Source organism: Morone saxatilis, unplaced genomic scaffold (assembly GCF_004916995.1).
Source record: "Morone saxatilis isolate NCDOM2014 unplaced genomic scaffold, NCSU_SB_2.0 Contig9, whole genome shotgun sequence".
NCBI lineage: Eukaryota > Metazoa > Chordata > Actinopteri > Moronidae > Morone > Morone saxatilis.
The window spans coordinates 7,211,816-7,233,135 of NW_023340268.1; the positions used below are offsets into that span (position 1 = coordinate 7,211,816).

General features: G+C 39.4%; 1 protein-coding gene across 1 annotated transcript in view; it reads left to right on the forward strand.

Annotated features, from left to right (window-relative positions):
* The window catches only part of LOC118342836 (oxysterol-binding protein-related protein 10), a gene marked incomplete at its 5' end in the record, with an annotated part of 55,748 nt that overhangs the window by 1,885 nt on the left and 32,543 nt on the right, over window positions 1-21,320 (forward strand). The window contains 3 exon segments of the mRNA XM_035681499.1: window positions 7,272-7,351; window positions 10,485-10,553; window positions 15,771-15,968. Coding sequence (XP_035537392.1) covers window positions 7,272-7,351; window positions 10,485-10,553; window positions 15,771-15,968 — 347 coding nt within the window.

Genomic DNA, 21,320 nt, shown 5'->3' on the forward strand with positions numbered 1-21,320 from the left:
TTTTTTTTTTTAATTAATTGAAGTTCAATGAAATTAAAGTTCAATAGCAGCATTTGTACTCAAAAATTTCAATTTGCTCAAACAGCCGGGTACAAAGTGGCTCAGCAGTCTGTGATTAAGATTAGTCGGTATGCTTCAGATCCAGTATTGGTTACCATGGGAATCCCTGAAAGCCTAACCTGGGGTTGAAAAAGTGTAACTTGAAGGTTCGGTCTGGAGTAATGTATAAACTGCATATCATCTCACGGATGGTCGGTGTCTAAAGCTTTAAATGCCACCTTTATTCTCAGGTTGAGACCTTTTCACAAGAGGGTTCTGAACAAATGTCCCTGTTGGTGACTGGTGTAAGAAGATACTGGATACACAGAATCTGTAGCTGCTGCAGAAGCAAGGGCACAATTTCAGTGTTTCAGTTGGATTCATTACCAGAAAGACCATTAAATCAAATCTTTTTCAAGTAGTAGCCAGTGATTCAGGCAACATACAAGCTGATACACGTGGAGGTTGTTTGGGCTGACAACTCTTACTCATAATTTTCGTAATCAAAGTAATGAATCAAAATGTTTTGTATACTACCATTATTATGGAAAGCACAACCAATTTTACTATAATATATTATTTGCTAGATGATATAAATGAAGAAGATAACATTAATATTATTTGTATATACTTGCTTTGTGGTGTCTTCTATGCAACAAGTGATCACAACTCTTAATAATGTTTCTTAAGAATGTCTAATTTGAGGCATCGTGGGACTTTTATGTGACATCTAACACAGCTGCACAGTAGCACAGTGTAATTTGCTAGAGCAGAGGAATATAAAGGCAGTATTTCTGCTGTAGCGTAGTGCCCTGTGTATTGCTGCAGCACAAAGGTGAAGAGCAGTGGGAATTTAATCATGTCTGAATGTGCAGATGGCAAATTAAGCAATTTATCATACGATGTTTCAGTGAGACAGTCAGCCAATGAAAGGGTCAAGTTGTGCTCAGCAGAGCTTTAAAACTGGCTGATTAGGATGCGTGACACAATCTTTATGGTGCATCATAATAATTAAAACAATACTGTTGCAGTGTTTTGATGCTGGACCCGTCCTAATGATTGATTATTATAAAGCTTCCAAGATCATACCTCACTACAAATCTGCCAAAATATGTCTCTTATTTGCAAACAGCGAACTATTTGTATGATTTCCAGGGATGACTACCGTGAGCTGTGTACTTGACATTTTTTGCCAGTGTGTCTATCCAGAATGACTGTCAGTGAGTGAACAGTTAGGGGTTTATTGTCTTGCATCTCTGTCTGCAGATTAACATCAGTTATTGTACGGTTTCATCAAAGCATCCTCGTTTACATCCTTGTTTTTTTGTTGAGAGTTAGATAAGAAGAGCGATACCACTGTCTGTATGCCAAATACAGCAGCTAAATACTGGAGCTAAAGCCAGTAGACAATTATCTTATATTAGCATAAAGAGTAGAAACAGGTAAAAGGCAAAATTATCGGAGAAACAGTCTGTACTTGTCTGTTCTTTATCTCTTGTAGTCCTATAGATTGCTTTAATTCAAGAACAAAAATCCATTAAACACAAAAGTCAATAGCAAAAGGTCACTTATACATATGGATGTTTCAGGCTCTGCTTTCCTTGTAGTGTTTGTGTCCTACAGGAAAGTAACACTTATTCGGCTTAAATATGACATTCAATTCCCCTCTGCTATACTGCATAAACGATTAACACATCACAACAAACATAAGGTGCAACAGTCTGAATCTGGAGTGAATAAAAGCTATTAAAAGCCAATTAAACAGAGTTAAACCTTAATTTACAACAAATTCTCTCCTAGCAGATAATATGGTGTTACTGATTTAGTGCAAATAATTACAGGGGTTATTGTGTCATTTTGATGAGGAGAGGCTGGTTGCTGTAATTGCTGGGCTACTCTTCTAACCTCTCTAGTCCCTGTCAGCATGTCCATTTTCTTGAAATATATGTTTAAAGTGCCTCGCTCATAATATCTCCCAGCACTTTAATCAAATCTAACTGCTGGTCCCAATCAGTAATCCTCAGACCTAGCATTATCTTAACCAATAACATCTTTCACAATGCTGTAATTAAAATGGGTGCAATTAGACAATGATGGTGTTGAAATGATTGAAAGGAGGTTTCTCTCTCTCTGTCCCAGTAGTGTTCGGATAACGTTCAGCTGTCTCTCTGGGATGGATATTGACATTTAAATAGGACACACAGGCCAGGACAGGAGTCTATAGCTCATTTGCAGTGAAGTGATTCCGATGACGTATGAAATTCAGATGGAAGGGCAGGAAGGCAGGAAAGTCTGTGCTGTGCAAGTTTAAAAGATATCAGAGAGAAAGATACAAACAGACAATCACAGTATATGTTGGACGTGAGTCAGAGGAGCAATTTTTGCAGCTGAATTGTAAAACTTCTGTTACACGGCTCTCTTTAAAGCCGCCATACTCCTCTGATAAAAACAGCAATTGAAGCTCAAAGAACACAGGAATTGCAGGTCTATCGGTGCCTTGATTAGTTAGTTTGTTTGTGTTATTGTGTGTTTTCATGTTAGTGATCTAAACTACCATGTTAAAACACCAGAGAAATTCTGGTGGCGTAGATGGAATATAACGGTTTCAGTTCCTCATTGAAAGGGTCTTTATGACATTTTTCTTTTGTCAATTTCTTTCATTTTTGAAACTTACTAAGAACAACTTTTGGTACTTGATAAAAGCTGCTTGTGGTTTCTCAGTTTAATCGATTTGAGCAACCGCAAACGACGCAAAAAAAGAATTTAGAGAGTTAGTGATAGTGCTTGCAGTGTAGAAAATCACTTCCTGCTCTCTCTAAACAAGCTATTGTCGCTCATTTTAAATGGACGGGCAGACCAGCTTCTCATTTTGTTGTTTCTAGCGCAAACCTAGTGCATTCATCAAACGAATAGAGCTGTCACCTCCAAGTCTGCAGCTCTTGTGACACAAAACCAGCTTTGAAATGTACATCAATATCATAGTATTCTTCCTGAATGAGAACAGCACGTCCTGCTCTCAGCTAAGTAGTGCGTCTCTTGCGTCACCATATGAACAGGTGCATATTAGCATAGCCACACACTGCTGTGCTCAATACAGACAACTAATTATCTTTAATCACACTGAAGCTTGTGCATATCACAGAGAAAAATATCTGATTTAGACGCCTGCTCACTCCCTGGGTAAGTGGCTCCTTTGGTGAGTGATTTCTGTGGACGATAACAATGGGAATAAGTGGGAAGGTGGTTACTTGGTGTTTCTGGAGAAAGATAGCTTTGCACACGTGTTTCTATATGAATACTCTGTTCTCTGAAGAGGCGAGCAGCCAGCCCCAGTGGGAGAGCATGTTTCAAATGCTGCACTTGTCAAGGGTTTCTGTGAACGTCTCATTTTCTCAGAGTTGCTTCTTCACTTAAACAGGCCTTTGTAGGTGTTCTCATGACTGTGGCAGATGTCGGCGGTGCGAGTGACTGACAAGTGCAAATTGAATTCTCTGTTTGCTGAAATAACTTCCATCAGCATGTCAAAAAAACAGTTAACACTTACCAGAAGATTTTAAAGTTTCATTTTGGTGGCGATGCAGCTCCTTATTAGTCTAATAAAGCTATCCATCCTCATCCAGTCGCTAATAGGGAGAGCGCTACATTCATTTCCACATTTAAAGCTTTTCTTTGGATGAAAATCAGAAGAAACATAATGACAATACTTGTCTGACAAACAGAGCGGAATTTAATTTTTAATTAATTCTATTAAACATTACTGGATCAAAGGTTTCAGTATGCTTGAAACCAGAGTGTATAACATGTGATTAAAAAACATTCTCACCCAAAATGAGGATAACATTTTCACAGTCTCTTCTCAAACATATTAATGGAGTTGCACTCAGATGTCCTTTCAACGAGTAACCAAAGTAGTAGTGTGAATAATGAAAAAGTTCAAATCCTCACACATAAAACAACTGTGACTGTCGGAAATTGTCAGATGCTAGAACAGTGATTTTTGGCATTAAAAACAAAACCTGAACAGGAAAAGGAAAAGGAAACATTGGCATTGAAACACTTGTACTGGAAAAAGTGTATTGGCGCTGAAAAATAAAAAACACAGACATTTTTTAGTTCTTCACAGTTCAGTTGTAAATATATTAACATAATAATCCTGATAAGTCATTGCAGGTGATTCATATCCAGATATTACTGACATCTTTATGGGTTGAAACTAATTATGTGACTGTTACTATTTAATTTTGAGCCTGTCCTGCCAAGAAAAACAACAGCATCGGTCGTTTCAGCCAGTGCCATACAATGTAAGTAATCATGATTGGGGAAAAGGTGACTGCGGAGCGACAGACAGACTGTAGTGACGAGGCTGTGGTTAGTCTAAAAATTAAACTATATGAGCTTAAGTGTGCATGTAAACTGAATCACTACCAGCTGTGGTTAATAAAGAGATTAGGTTATGTGTATGTTTATATGGCAGTGTTTGCTATCTGGTGTATCTGTTAAAAAGCAAGAGATTTTGGGTGTTGTTGTTTTTGGGGAGTTTCAGTTGCCATTGATATAGAACTTTTAATAGTCATCTGACCACTGATCACACTGTGTTACAAAATCAAGCGCACCCTTAAACAAGTTTGTGCTCAGGTGTACTGATTAACTGCCACACACCTTTCCTTTTGTTACTGAGAGGGGTCTTCATTTTAGGTGAGTTTTAAAGGCAATTTTACTCAATAATTCAAGGTTGAGTGATGCTTTTTTAGAGCACAGAATCACCAAATGCAGTCATTTTAACAGAAATCTGAAATCAGGTGCATTCATTTGCCATCTTTTGTCTCTCTTCTCTTGGTGCTCCTGCTGGCATTGACCTACAGCATAAACTCAATGTTATCAGACCCATCAAAGACATTGTTCTGTAATAATTAGTCAGTGAAATGGGATCAGAAGGATATTCTTTTCCAGTCTGACCTGCAGCGGGTCAGCACAAGCAGACTGTCAGCGTCTCCTTCAGCTGGAAGGGCTGCAGCCCGCTGTGTTAGTCAGCAAGTCTGGGCTTCAACTGGCTATTTGTGTTTAGATAACAGGCTGTATTGTCTCTTTGCCAAGGGGAAAACCACAAGCATGCAGAGAGTATCAAGCTGCTTCCTGTGCTGCTCACAAAATTGGCCAAATGAATTGCTGCTGTTTCTTGAATACTGAATGTTCAATTTAGCATCTAGAGGAAAAAATGAAGAGGTTCAGATGTGATACCAGCCCTGAGGACATCATTCAGAAGGTAACAGGATCAATTGGCCAGGTAGACAGTTGGCAAGTTGAATAATCATTTGGCTGCAAATGAGATCACTGACATCCAGCAGGTCATCCTCACCGATACCTCAGTCATATGCAGCCTTCATCGCACTTTGTCCAAATGTTAGCACTTTACTTTATATCACAGCTTGAGATAAGATAAGATAAGATGTTCCTTTATTGATCTCTGTGGGAGAAAATCAAGGCAGTCACTAGTTTAATCAAAAATACTCATTCATTCCACCTTAAAACCTGCTCTATAATGGTTATGCTCTCTATAATCTACATGTGAAGTATTGATATTTTACTCTCTTGCAGAGAGTTGGATGATAACACTCTCGTGTGTACGGTAAATATGAAGCTAAAGTAGCAGCCAGTTAGCTTAGCTTAACACAAAAACAGGGGGAAACAAATAGCCTGGCGTGTTTACACTTTTTCAGCTAGCCTCCAGTGGTTATGCTAAGCTAAGCTAACCGACTCCTAGCTGTAGCTTAAGGTTAAACTTGCAGGAATATCTTGTAATTACACAAAAAGCAACGATAGTGCCTGCGAGGGATGTTTGCTAAAGAAACCCACTAAAACCCCTCCACCCAAAAACTGCCCTTGAAACCGCATGCACCCACCACCTGCCCTAAATGCTCTATGTATGTGTGGGTTTGTGTCTCTGCCTCCTCTCACCACTTTTCCTCTCAGTAAACGATGTTTGGGGTCAAAACACTTTCCACTGTATCGGTTCTGGCCGGTTGAACATGATCTTATTATGTTGGTGCTAAAAATATTTACAGGAGGGTGCAACAGATATGAATTGTGTTTTTACAGCTACCAGTATTTTGTCTAGACCTCTCTGTACTAGGAGCTCATGAGTCTAGAACTGAAACAATCGATTAGTCAACCAATCGGTTATTTATTGACCAAACACGTCTGCTATTCTGATTTCAGTCTCTTTAAATGTGAACATTTCTGCTTTTTCTGTTTTATGTCATTATACACCGAATATCTTTGGGTTTTGGACTGTTGATTAGATATCACCTCAGGGGTCACAGACTTTTTTTAAACAATTTATAGCCTGAACAATTAATTGGATAGGAGAATCAAAAATGAAAATAATCTTTAGATGCAGCCCCACATGAGGCCAAGTCTCCCTAATTCACCTCTGTGCCCCACTCAGAAATGTCAGACCAGATCCCAAAAGGAAAGTATCGAAATTAGTTTCAATTGTTTTAATTTTTCATTTTCTTTATGAATTAATTAAAAAAAAATTGAATCAACTGTTACATTGAAATATATTTCTATTGCTTAACACTGGTCAGTTATCTTTCAAAGCCTTCTCCACTCTACTAAGAATGTACTTCTTTGTCTGAGAACAGTACATTTTAGTATTAATTTATTTTGTTTGCTAGTCAAATATGGAATATTTTCAGTCTAAAAGTACTAAAAAGAGCCAAACAAATACAGTGTTTATGTATTACCTGCATAACTCCTCCAGGTTGCTGAACTCTTTGAAGTCATATCAAGGACACGACCTCAGTGTCCTCAAAAATTACAGTAATTCAGCGTTTGCTCTTCTACCTTTCATTCCTTGTGGGAATAGCCCCTGAAAGGCATACAGACGGTCATTTTATACTCAAATTGTGACAGTTTATTAAATAATCTTGCAAAAAGACTACAATTTTAAAATAATCTTATGATTACTGGCATCTTGTTTTTCCAGCTCACTTAGTGCTCTTATAATTTAAAAATTAATCTGTGGAAATGGAAATCCTAGTGCAGTAATAAGAACTGAATTGTAAACAACATCGCTGGATGTGGAAACACTTTAAGGCAGATGGCTTTTTTTATAACTGCATATTGACCTGACTTTGAACTCATGTCAGGATTTATTGGTTATTCTCAATGTCTTGTGTGTAAAGGAAGTTAATTCTATTACTTTATTTTCGTTCTGTGTGTCTTTGCAGCCTCCGACGGCAAGGAGCAGCAGTTTTGGATGAGTCAGCTCCAAGCGTGTGCCAGACGTCACTCTGACAGCAGTGCCAAGGTAACACACACACACGCACTGGCAGACACAGAGTAGCACAGTTGTAAACATGACCCTGGTCCAAGCTTTTGGCGTATGTTCCTCAGGAAGAGAAGTGAGTGGAAAAGCCTTGACATTTCCCTTAAGATTCCTGTTCTCCTGTGTGTCTGTTGTTGTAAATGTGACAGTTTCCCATTTTAGTAAACTCAGGTCAGGTTCATGAGTTCAACAGGTTGCCAGTCTGTGCTCAGGAGCAGGGTCCTCCACCAGGTGAAGACCCTCTGTGCAGTCCCAAAAAGTCCTGATTCTGTCTTTCTTTCTGTTCTGCTTCAAGTCCACTGGCTTTTTTTAGTGAGTCTAAAGGTGACATTTTTCATTTTAAATGGCATCCTCTCCCATGAGTCTCATTTAACATTCCCACTAGAGTTTGAAAGATTTTTCTTTGAATCTGAGTCATATTCATCATAATGTTATTGGTCTGCTAAAACTACTTGTTTTCTTTATGAAGTTTTGAAGCAGCCTCCTGCTTTCATTAAATACAGCCAGCACCAGCTCTTCATTAGTTCAGACTTATGAAGCCTAGTTATAACATAAGTGAGATAAGTTACCCTGCAGTTGTTACTAAATATTTACACCCTGCTAGGTGTGACTGTTGTGAGCTAACTGATCAAACTGACAAAGTAATGTTAGTAGAAGAGCTAATGTGAGATGTGACATATCTGACCAGACACCTGATCTACATGCAGCTACACAACAACTACCTTTTTTTTTCTTTTTTCTTTTTTACCATGGCAAGAACATTTTAGTAGCTCCTCTAAAATTATAAATTTTCTTCTTGCAGAAGCCTGCTCCTCCTCCAAATTCAAACAGATGGTCAAAGACTTTTCAAATATTTTCACATGAAAGCAACAGTGCTGAGTCAACTCAACTGGGAGGGAGTTTGGTCTCAATACACCATCTGCATCATCATTTTCTTTCATCTGTTATTAAGAGGTTTCTTTCATTTTCTTCTTTAATCTCTCCCCATGAACACGAACGGGGTTAGCAAATCCACAGTTGCAGACCTTAAATGTCATCCAAATAAATGCCACGTCTCTGCAGACAAGTAATGGTTTCTAATTAATCAAATCTGTCCATGTGTTTCCGCCTTTACAACTAAGCACCCCACTCAGAAAATAAACAAATAAATATATAAAGTGTGAAAATAAGTAAGGAAATATGTGCGAAGAGGAAATAAGAAATAAATGATAAAAAAGCAACAATTAAAAACATTTAAAAAGTAAAAATAGTGAGGAAAGTGAGGAAACATACAAAAAAGATGCAACTAAGGTTCAATTTAAAATGGAAAGATAATACATTTACAAGATGTGAGAATCCAGCACTGACACTTTGCAGAGCTCAGCCTTAATGTCTCATGTGTAACTCCTCTTGCTTGACTAATTCGAGAATATTTTTAGCACTTCCATTGACACAAGCAATTTAGGTAAATGTGGTAGCACACTCCTGCTGCTTTATTTGAGGATAAGAGTGTCACTAAATGTTTAACAGGTTTCACTGTCCTCCCTTATATCTCTGTGGGCTTTTTTCTGAAAGATTAGTGTTTGGTGTTATTAGTAACTAACTTTATCCACAACCACTTTTTTAAATATGTTTTCATGGATTAATATTTGGGTATGTGCATTTTTGGAGGTTTAGCAAGGGCTTCGAGGGATTAGTCAGTGTATTTGTGTGTGCTGTGTGCATCTCGGTGGGGTACATCCCCATTCGCCTGATCCAGTGGAGAATGAGGCTTGTTATAGAGTTCCTTCTGGAGCCCCACTGCAGGTTGTGACGGTGTTGAAATCAGCAGTGCATGAAGGAGAGAAATAATCCAAACTTTATCTCTCTTTGGCAAACTTTCCGTATTAAAGTTGATTTTTGGACACGGAAGCCGTGAAGGCACATTTGTCGCCGGTCTTTGCTGCAGCTCTGAATGAACAAGCTGATGTTGGTATGTTTCTAAAATGTTTTGAGCGGAGTTTCTTAATTTCTGAACTTCATTGGGAGGCTGTTGCATATTGAAGCAGTGTAAAGCTTAGATTTCATAACACTGTTTACCAGCCAGCAGCTTTTGCAAAACAAAAGCTAGTGGACTTTTCCAGTTTTGTGAAATGTTGCATTCATGTATCTTGTTTGTCATGATTTACCACTTAATTAGAAACATCTGTAAAGCAAGTCAATAGAACAAGTATAAATCCTTGCTTTGTGAATCTTGCAAAGCTTTATTTTATGGACTCAGAGGACTGTCAGAGTGGTGCGGATGCAACTCTGTGATAAGGTTGGGTTGAACTAGATTACATCATGAGGGCGCTTTCTACAAAGATAAGGAAAGTGTTAATGATTACAATCCAATATGTTTTACAAAATAACTTCTTTAAAACTGGGGATTCTGGCTAAAAGCATTGTGTCCATTACTAGTGGTGATGAAGCCCCCATTGCGTAAATCTGGACTGAAGGTATTTCAAGTTGTTCAAGCATGCATTGGATTGTTTATAGCCTCAACTCATCTTTATTTATATAGCACCTTTCATACAAACAAGCAGCTCAAAGTGCTTCACATGACAAACTGAAACACATAAAAACAAAATAAAAAAATAAAAATACATACAAGGGATATAAATGATGTTTAAACGTATGATTCAAGGCTATAACATTGCTCCAAAGTAAAAGCCAGATTAAAAAGATAGGTGTTTAATTAAATACTAAGAGAACTCACCATTCTAATATCCAGAGGCAGTGAGTTCCACAGTTTAGGAGCATTAAAACAAAAGGCACTCTCACTGGTACTTTTATGGGACACATAAGAGACATTTAAAAGAAAATCTGCTGCGTTTTTAAACATTAACTGTCAAAAGCAGACAAATACGTGTGAATATTATGTGAGAAATATTCATAAAAATAGAACAAAAACAAACAAACTCCAAAAGGGGGAAACTGTCTGGCTCTTCAATGTTTGTGCATTAAGTTTTGTTTTAATGTGTGACACATGTGTAAGTCCTGTTACCTGTATTAGACCATTTAGTGCCTTCCCCGGAAGATGCTTATGCTTTCATCATATTTCCTCACCTTCTTCTCATTGTTCTCCATTAATTTGTCTCTGTGTTTTTGGTTTCAGGTGAGAAAGCTGAAGGGCTCTGATGAACACTTGAGTGTGGAAAGAGCAGGAGGAGGCCAGGAGGTGCTGGTGAGTCACCACACACACACACGCACACACACACATCCCTCCTATACTTCACAAACACGGTTTCACCTTTTTAAACATTAGAGAGGACAAGGAGCAAACTTTCTTTCTCATGCGTACTACTCCTTCGAGTAAAAACCTCTCTTTCAAGTGTCTTTTTCAACAATTAAATACTGCAGCCTCCTTTTATGCCGCTTCATCGGCGGCTCTCCTATTCAACACGTACCTCCTCACAACATCAAACTGCTGCACAGCTGGAGCAAGAGGAAAGTCCAATTACTCTGCTCAGCCGTGATGAGAAAAGCAATCAAAAGATGAGAGAAAATTGGATAAGCAAGGAAAAGTGGACAGAGGAGGACAGTCTTTCCCCCCCCCCCCCCGCCCTAACTGCCTTGCGGAGCTAAAGGGGCGTTTTTGTTCCTGTTCGTTGACTGCGGGGCAGCGCCTGTTAATACTGTACGCACATGCATGTGGTCTAATCCTTCCCCTGAGCTGCACTGAGTCCTGCCGTCCCTCACGAAATCGTTACGTAGCCACTCTTTGGCGATGAGGCAGCCCAGCGGTGGAGACTCCCGGCTACATCCTCTGATAACCGACGTCTTTAGTAGAAGCAGTGTGAGCGATTGTATTTATTTGAAAAAACGGCCAGGGTATTCATTTTCCCTCATCAAGACTTTATAAGAAAGCTGAATAAAAAGATGAGACCACATTTTTGTGCTGTTGTTGGATACAGACCCAAATAACCTTTTTCAAACTTGGCTTAGGGAGACTTAACAATTGTCAAAATCGGATCACAAACTGTAACAACATGGAGGCAGATCAACACCTTATCTGACACCAGCAGAAACATTTGAAGCTTTAATATCTGTTCTGGAGCTTTTGATCATATCCCATGATTTTCATCAGCAGATGAAGTTTACAGATAGATTTACAAATCATGTTTTGCTTTCTGTTTATCCTGCCAACACACAAATAAGCCTTGATATGAGTAAGACAATAGCTAGGTTTCCATTCAATGGAAATTGACAAAAGGAAAATGCGAATTATGTGGGTTTCCATCCATTACTGTTATGTGACTATTAGTAGTTGGTTCATTGAGAAGTCGGGTGCCATTAAACCATTGCAGAAGAAGAGACAATGAGATGGTGTATTAAAAGAGTGGCATTCAAACCTGAAATGATCGAAAGTAGTGGCATTTATGTTTGTATCATGTATTTGTAAAATGTTACAGGTTAAAATGTGTTTGTGCAAAAAAAAAAAATATCTGATTGATAAAACTGCGTACGTACACCTGCAGGCAATTTTCCCTTTATGAATCATAGTCCAACTGCCTCATATCCAGCCCTCTACAAGCCCACATGTACAGTTAGAAATGAGACCCCTGATGTCTTTGTATCCAGTGGAGGCTGAAAGGTCCAGTGTGTAACATTTATGAGGATCTACTGGCCGAAATGTAAAAAATGATTCATAGGTATATGTTCATTAGTGTATAATCACCTCAAAATAAGAATCGTTGTTAGAACTGGTGACGGTTGCAACTATGTGGCCATGTTGAATGTGCTGTAACCATTGAGCTACCAAGGCGCTCTGGAATTGTCCTTTTAAAACAAGATACGGTCCAGTTGTGTATAATACACCTGTTTAGAGCCGTGGTGGTGATGTTAGCATTGCTCAGGATAAAGTGTGTGTGTGTGTTAGTGCAGGTTTAGTGTAGCTGTGTGTTGTTGTTTTTTTAGACATGTATGACCACAGTACTGTGGTACAGTTTTTACCTTGACCTTGAAATAAACGTGATATGACTGAAAACTGCAGCTACCTGGAGGTGAGATTGTTTAGTCAGCTGCTGTTTCCAAGATCATGAACGTTTAAACTCAATTAAACAATCGAAGACTGCTGTATTTCACCATGTTCCTTTTTTTTTTTAAATAATCTTTTTATAACTCCGCACTGGTGTGGTTTTCATTTCCAGCACCTGCTTTGTGACTGTCCAATAAAGCAATAACTCTTTATGAGCAGACACTCTTATCTCTCTGGCTGGAGCTTTCTATAGAGCGTTTGACCTTGTTTGCAGTTTTTTGTCCAACCACAGCTGACATATACAGAGAGTTGGTTACAGTGGTTCTTATTAAGGTCGCTGCTTTGAAAGTCTAACTTTGGTTGTCCTGGTTTCAGGTATATAAAGTTAAACACAAAGATAAGAGATATTGGGCAAATGAAATAATTTTTTTAATTAATTTACATTCTCTTCTATTTCCACTATTAATTTATACATATACTATTTTTGTTTGGGTAAATGGGTAAAGTATAGTTATTTTATATATTTTGTGGGCAGCAAAACAAGTCCTACCCATTTAAGATACAAATCCTGGGTGAGAATTTAAAAAATTAAGAAAAATATACTACTACTACCACTACTACTACCACTATATAAATAGACTTCCATGTACACTGATGTCACATTCAGGTGTGTCAGACAGTAGTGTGGTTTTAGAGCTCGCTGCAGGTGGGGATACATGGCTGCTCAGTCAGGCAGTGAGAACAGCTGCAGGTTATCAAGCTGATTAGCAAAACGCACAAACACACACGCACACCTCCTGACAGGAAGGGCACCGAGAGTCAATCGGTGGACTTTGAGTTGGTAATGTTGTTTACTGTCTGTCCTGCTCCTGCCTCCTGGTGTGTTTGTCTGTTCTGGGTTTTAAACTAATTTTGGCTACAGTAGGAATATCTTTTATATGTTGAAATTTAGCAAACAATACTGTTTACCAAGCTTTTCCCACCCACCCCAGCTTAACCCTAGTCTGTTATTGGGTTAGGGCCTAACCCAATAACAGACTTGGAAACCTGAAACAGAAATCTTATTATTTATTACTATTGGTGAAAGTATTTTCAGTTGATAATTCCATAAAAATATCTTTGTAAAGGTAATTACAAACTACTTTCATACTCTCTAACTAAGGTTATTACTGAATAGCTAATTATGTGTAATTATCGTTTCTCCCTGTAGTGTAGAAAATGACAGGTCAGCAGCTGACCGTTGTACCGTCTACCCACGCTGCCTCACACAGGGCCAAGTCCGCCCACGGTCGAGTGACAGCAGAGCACCTGTGAAGTAGCAAGCATCAGGACTTTTTATACCCCTGAGCTGAGTCTGTCAGGCACATCCTGTCCTTTATGTAAGATGAAAAGACTGGAGTCGCGATCATGGCACTAAATTCACCATGGGTGCGATCTATAATCTTCATTGGTATAGTGTATAATCTAAAAAAAATGGAATCGTTGTGTTTTCGTTACCTTACAATGAGACATTTTTTAATCTACAGATGCCTCTAAAAAAACAAGTGTAGTACAATTAGAATCTTTTTTTCTCTTTACTATCTTTCAATTTGTTTCAAGAATTTAGAGATAAACCAAGTTTTATTCCACCGTCTTCACTAATTAAAAAAAATAATAATTTTGAAACCAGTTAATGTCTATTGGCAACAGATTGAAATTCTATATGTACTCACAATGCAGAAATGCAAAATTATGTTTATTGCACGTCTTCAGGCCTCTAAAAATCCTTTTAAATAAATCAATATGAGAAAGAAAACTGTTCACAGGTCATGTCCAGACTGAGGCCAGGAGTCACAAGTAGACATCGATTCATTTTAAGGCATCGTGAGCCCTAAATATTGGTTAACACTTGTTCTATAAGGTCCAAGACATTACAACCCCTATACTCAGTCTGTTCCTCACACCTGCGATCCTCTTCCTTCATCTCCTCCCTCTTCTTCTTTTCCTCTTTGAATTTTCTTGGTCTGACATCTTCTTCCTGTTCCACTTTATTGAAATGCTCGGGGCTCTGTGCCAGTTGTGGAGCTCAAAACCTTGGCATCTCTATCTGTTCGCACTTCTGAAATGCTGTTCCTTTTCTGCTTACTCACGGCTCGTGGCTTAGCCTTGCACAATACAACAATGTTCTCTCCTGTAAGCTGATTATTTTCTATTAAAATGATTACACAAGAACCTACCTACTATACTGTAACTCCTATTTAGTGTTTGGATGCATCTAATCACAAGGAAAATGTTCTTAGTCGTATTCATATTTCTTTTTGTAAAAAATGTGCACAAGCAAGTATCTCCTAATCATGTATGTGACATTATGTTACAATGACATGTTACTTTAGTTCCTTCGTTACTGCATACTGAAGGCTGGTTGTTTCCCTCTCAGTGAGTAGCGTTCTGGGGTGGAAGTTGTTTATTTGATCTATTTTATTTTCACTGCTGCAGTGACCAGACCTCTGTGCTCTTCTGAGGAATAAATCTCTGGTGCCTGGTCCGGCTGCGCTGCTGTAAACTAATGGAGAGTAAAGACAGAAGAGAGAGATACTGTTCTGACATCGCTGCCTGTGTGAGCACTGAGGTCAGCGAACTGAAGAGACAACAGTCACAGAGGGGAAGCGAAGGAGGCATCAAAATGAAGAATGTGATGTGACTTTAGCTACGGCGCAGAGAAAACAAGAAAAAGGGATGACTACCTTTTTATAAGGCACAGTAGATCTTCGTAAACCTGGTGGTGGCACCTGCTGTAGTCAAATTCAGTTTTTTTTAGTTAATTGGAGGGCAAATTATTGGGTTCTGAAGATTTAGTTTTGTCTTTAATGTTACACAATCTCGTCTAGTCGCACTGGTGTAAACTGGCATGTTTTAGAACAATGCAGACCATGTTAATTTGCAAGTTTCTCAACTTGCAAAATCATCCCCTTGTGGAAACTTGCCACAAACAAGAACACCTCAAGGCCCCCCTTTCCAAAATATTTCTTCCAGCGCTTCCCTGAACGCCCCCCTAGAGGGCAATACTCTCCCCAAGAAAAGAAAATGAGATGGTTAAAGTTCAAGAGATGTCTGAATAAAAGAGTGCTACCATCCTGGATTGGCCAAAATTGGGTTACCACAGATTGCATAGGCTGCTGTTCTTCTCTGCATTAGCAGGCAAGCCAAAGAACCCCATAAACATTAAAGGCTCTTTTTTTCAATACAAATCTAATATTGAACCTTTTTGTGGTTTATTTGATTTGGGGAATTGCACTGGAATTCTTTATTGAAACTTTTCTTTTAACAAGATAGTTTTAAAGAGCATGCTCTTCCTTATCCTTATCTTATATTCCATTATCATGCTCCTTTCACATTTAAATTCCCACTCTCTTCCTTTCTGTGTCACTCCCTGCTTCCCCCCAGGGCTCCTCATCCTGTGGTCGGACCCGTAGCTTCTCCCTCCTCCCCCACCTAACCCCATCTTCATCCCCGGGTTCTCAGAGGCACCTGAGCCACACGGCCTCACCCAGCAACATCGTCACCATCACCCACCACAAATCCCCGGGTGCAGCTCGGCGGGCCAAGAGTCAGTACCAAGGACGGCTGCTGGAGGTCAAAGAGGTGGGTGTCACAGGCATGGCAACATTTCAGGGCTTGGCCTCGAGACTTGAAATTCAAAGCAGACACGTGGGAGTATAGTTTTATGTTTTTGTCTTTTTAAATCGATTGCACAGAAAGGGAGAAAGCAGGTGGAGGTGGATTTGCCAAGATAACATGAAAGGATAATTCTGTTTTATTAAAACTTGGGTCTAATTTTTTTGTTTTTTGTCATTATTTTTATGAGTTATGATAACATTGTGCTGATGTTGGATGTGGGAACATTACAACGTTGCGTGGTCCAACTGGGCGAAAACATGTGCAAGTTAGAAACAGTTCTAACCACCTGAAATGTTGTTTAAAAACTGCACACAGATAAGGCAAGTGCGGTAGATGAAGATCTAGGGAAGGGTCATTGGAATAATGAGTGTAGGCAAGCTAATCTGCTGGAATGTTTACTGCCAGTTGTGCGAACTACAATGTCATTTTATATCCTGCAGCCCAGACTGGCTGTTGGTGTGGCGTTACGCATCTTGCAAGAGCTTTTACAAATTGGTAGTTTTTGTCCTCAGCCATTTCATATTCTTTGTGTTGTTACTTTCTGAACAATTGGTGTGAGGTGGAAGTCTTTTTGCTGACAGACCCACACATTAAATAATTTGTATTCCGAAAGAAGGCTGGCTTGCTGTTTCTGTTGTCATTTTTACATTGAACCATTTTTGCATTGATGACATTCAAATCACAGTGAAAAGGTGTTTTATTTGTCAAAACTAAATCAGGTGAAAGAATAAAAAAGGCACATTAAATTTTTCCCTTCGCTGTAGAATTTTACAAGTTTTCTAGGACAGTTTTGTGCTGCTGCTTCTATTGTGGATTCTGGGTTGCCCTTTCTGATCGTTTGGACCAAACTCCAAAAGCTACACAGTATTTTGCGTGGCCTCTGCACTGGTCTCAGGTGGAACACTGGTGCAGTGAGTTCAGCAGATATTTCTGGCTTCCTGGCAGGCTTGACACCTACTGCAGTGTGCTCAGTCTTTACTGTAAGTTCAGCTTTGTTGGCATTTTTATGGTATATATCAATACTGATTAACATGGCCGGTGACAGGGGGAAGAGCATATGCCAGGGTCAGTGTGGTGCGTGTGTGCAGTAATCAACATATGAGACGTAAAAGTGTCAGTGTGTGCAAAGAAGATAAATAGGGAAGCAGCGGGCTTGTCCATATGGAACATTAAATAAATATTCATGACCTTGTTGTCCTGCTAATCCCTGAATGTATACATTTAAATAGTTCTTGCCACTATTTCCGTAAGAGTTTAAACTTGCAGACCTGCAAGCACATCCTGAGTTAATTACACATCCGTCCACTTGAAATTTCCAATCAGTTTTTGAAGTTCAAATCCTCATTAATTCTCTCTGCCTCAGTCACCAGACCTGTCAGTTCTGGTTACGGCTCCGTTCTCATCTGCTACATCTCCATACACTCAGCATAGTCATTCAGTTCTCTGCTTATCTTTCAAAAGAAGATTGTTTTTTTCCCTGTCTCTTCTTAATAGCCTGTCTGCAGTTGGTTTTTAGTGATTAATTGCGAGAGATTAGGCCTGAAGTTGGGTTTGCAAAGTGAAAATGATAGTCATGATAAAGACATGATTGTATACCTGGCTGGCAAACTATAGAGCCATTAGCGGCAGCAGTTTTGCTTTCACCCTTTTGTTTAGAGATGAAATGTGCTTTTTGGATTGTTGCCAGGCAGCTGTGCATCTGGCCGCTGAATTATGGAGATAAGATGACCTAGCAGTTTGGAGGGAAGACGAAATGAAACATGGACAAGCAGAGACAAGAGACTTTCTAAATGTAAAACACTGCTGCCCATGTAAACAGTTGGTACAGAGGAGAAAAATAGAACCTGACAGGGAAGAGGTCATGTCAGCCATCATGGAAAAATGTTTGATCCCTGCAAAACGCTTCCTGACGTGTTTTACACGCAGCAGAATATTTTTTGTGAAAGAACAAACCCACAGAGAATTATCAGCTCTCTGTATCGTTTCAGTGTCTTCCAGCTCACTGTTTTGGTTTTACTACTACCTGCTTAACACCAAACAACAGACAGACAAAGTTAGCAGCTAAAGAGACAATTATTTCCCTCAGGAGTTGGTGGAGACCAAAAATGGAACTAAAAGGAGAGTGAATATTACATATTCATTAGGTCACAAAGGACACAAACATGACTCCAAATGAATGCTAATATTGCTCTGTGTCTATACCACCTGTAGATCAGTGGAATAATGTGAGACCATTTGCAAAAAAAATGTGTTGTGTCACCCACATTTGCATCCATGAGACAAACAAAACAGTGACCTGCTCATAAATAAATATCTCTATAGAGGTCAGGTATTAAATTGTTTATTTTGTCTGACAAACAGTCCCAAACAGTACAGAACATTGATAGATATCCATGTTACAATGATATAAAACGGAGAAAATCAGCACATCCTTACATTTGAAAAGCTGGAACCAGTGACTGTTTGGCATCTTGCTGGATAAATGACACATGTTCTGTCTATTCACTATTGTTTCAGCACTAATACATACACTGTTTGACCTCCAGAATAACAAAGACAACTCATTTACTGTCTGTCTTAAATTGGGACAATGTGGCTTTGTATGGTGTATGCCAAACAGGACGTTCGAATACACCACAGTAACAAAAATCACTGCTTGCAATTGAAATCTCATAGTAGGATTTGAGCACCTTGTATCGCTGTGTCTCCTCTCCTAAAACTGAAACAGTAGGGAGTAAACTAAACTAAACAGGACCATTAGCTAAACTGTGTATTAAAAACTTGGCATTTACCTCAACGGTTCATCCAGTTCCCTCCGCTTGTGATTCTGATGACACTTTGGAAGGAGCATCAATATTTCATGCAAAGATCTTTCTTTCATGCCTTCTTGCTCATTGAAGACCTGGCTGGCTTCAAGTTGTTAAATTCCCCATTCAGACGCGCCACGCTGTGTGTCTTCCTCATCTTGCTAAGAATATCTCGTCTAAGTGATTCACTCTATGACAGAAAGAGAGCAACTCGCGATCAGTGTGAGTGGAGAGTCATTTCTCACCTCTCAGGAGCAGAGTCTCTCTCCTCGAGTGAACCGGGGACAGTTTGAGTAAATAGAGAGCAGATGGTGTGATCATTAAGCAAAACAAACACTCCTTTGGTACTTATGTTTTCTCTACAGATGGAGGAAACAAGGCCCTCTGTGATGAGTGATTCATTTTTCTCTTCGGCATCACATTCTTTTGCTCCAGAGGAATTGGGTTGCTGCTTCCTGTGATCTGATTCATATCTGCCATCATTTAGCTTCTCACGTCATGTCTCTTCCCGTCCACTATTTCTCCTCAGCCTCCAACCGCCTTCCCTCCCTCCTCACGTCATTTGTTGTTCTCCTTCCTTTTATTCATTACAGGCCCATAAACTTCTTTGACAGGTTTGGTACAGGGCTGGAGGATGCTGGAGTCGACAGTAAAGGAGTCTGCTTGCGCTGTGATTTATGCACCACTGTATGCAGCAGAGACCAGAAAGCTGCTGCGTGCTGATTATCAGTGGATTTATGGTCTAACAGCGGAATCGGGGATGTTGTGTTGTACATCCCATATATCTTCCGGTCACTATCACAGATAATATTCATAAACACTACTCTGTTACTTCCCGGAAGACATCTCCAACCCAGCCACATAACTTTTCAAACCGTAATGGAGGGAAATCGGTCTTTGCACCTCAGAAACTCTCCACATGATCTGCCTCCTCGGCTCTGCCCTGTTGATCCCCGTCTCACCAGAACTCACTGAACCATCCTCACACCAGGCAACAGTTGTGTGAGCCCAGCAACAACATAGTCGGGGGTTCTACCAATGTGTGATTGTGATTGTTGTTGTGTAACAGGATTAAAGGGTCCACCACTCACCTGGCTCAAAGGTCTGTGTTATCTGCTAAATGTCCATATGTTTCAAAACTCCATGCTCAGACTCCCAAACATGCAGTGGTTTACAACACTATAACAGGATATTACAATACTTTTACAAAATACAATTTTTATCTTCCATTTTGTGGTTAGAGTGAGACAGTTACCCTGTTGTGGTAGAAGTTGAGCCAGGATCTACTTTTTTTACAGTATTTTTCAGAGGCTGTTTTTTCACGCAGTCTATTGCCTTATTAAAATAATACTCTGTTAATCTCATGTTGGATGGATGGTAGAGATTATATATGACATGTTTTTGTGTGCTTAAAAGTCCAGTGTGTAACATTTAGAAGGATCTATTGGTGGAAATGGAATAATATATTCATAGGTATGTTTTCATTAGTGTATTAACACCTGAAAATGAGAATCATGTTTTTGTTACCTTCGAATCAAACGTTTTTATCTACATGCATCGGGTCGCCTTCTGTGGTGGCCACCATTTTGAACCGCCATGTTTCTGCAGTATCCCAGAAGGGACCAACCAAATACTCGCTCTAGATAGGACTGCTTGCGTTTTCTTTGGAGTGTTTTGCGGCTACTGTAGTTTCGTGCTCGCACTTGGAAAGGGAGCAAGTGAGTAGCAAACTTAACCCCTATGTGCATATGTTGTGTATCTACATAATACAAAATATATGCTGTACCAAACTGCCATATACCCATAGTATGTTTGAAATCTAAATTGAAAGATATCTAACATGAAAAAGACAAATATTTTTAATATTTAAATAAAACTTTATTCTTTAACATATGATCCTTAGGTTTTTTTTTTTTTTTTAGTTAAGCAAAACCTTCAGGTTGTAACATTTTTACAAAATAAATAAACCGCATCTGACTGATATCTCTGAAAGGTAACACCAAAGTACCAATATGTTGCTGAGGTCTTGTGCTGAATGTTCAGGCCATTGTCACGCTGTCACCTCTCCTCCATCTGTCCATCCATGCATGCATCTGTCTTTGCTCTGAATGTGTGGCGATAGGAGTCAGACCACATTACCGTCTCTCCTCAGCCAGCTTGTCATGGCTGATGTGAACTCATCAAACGCCTCGACTCTCTGTGCAGCACCACTGGGCACTTACACTGCTGCAGCAGAGCTGGATCACTGGGGTTAGGCTATTTCTGGAAGCATCACTGGTCCTGTTGGCTCCAGAGAGCTCTGCGTGTGTGTGTGTGTGTGGTAGGGGAGCTGCCATTACTGTAAGCCTACTGACTTAGCTTTGTAGCAGAGGTCTGCTGCAATTTTAGGTTCCTTTTATGTTCATGTCTAACTGTGTAATCTGCTTATAAACCAAACAAAGAAATATGGAATATGAATACACATACAGAGAGCAACATTAACCACTGAAGCTTATATATATATATATAT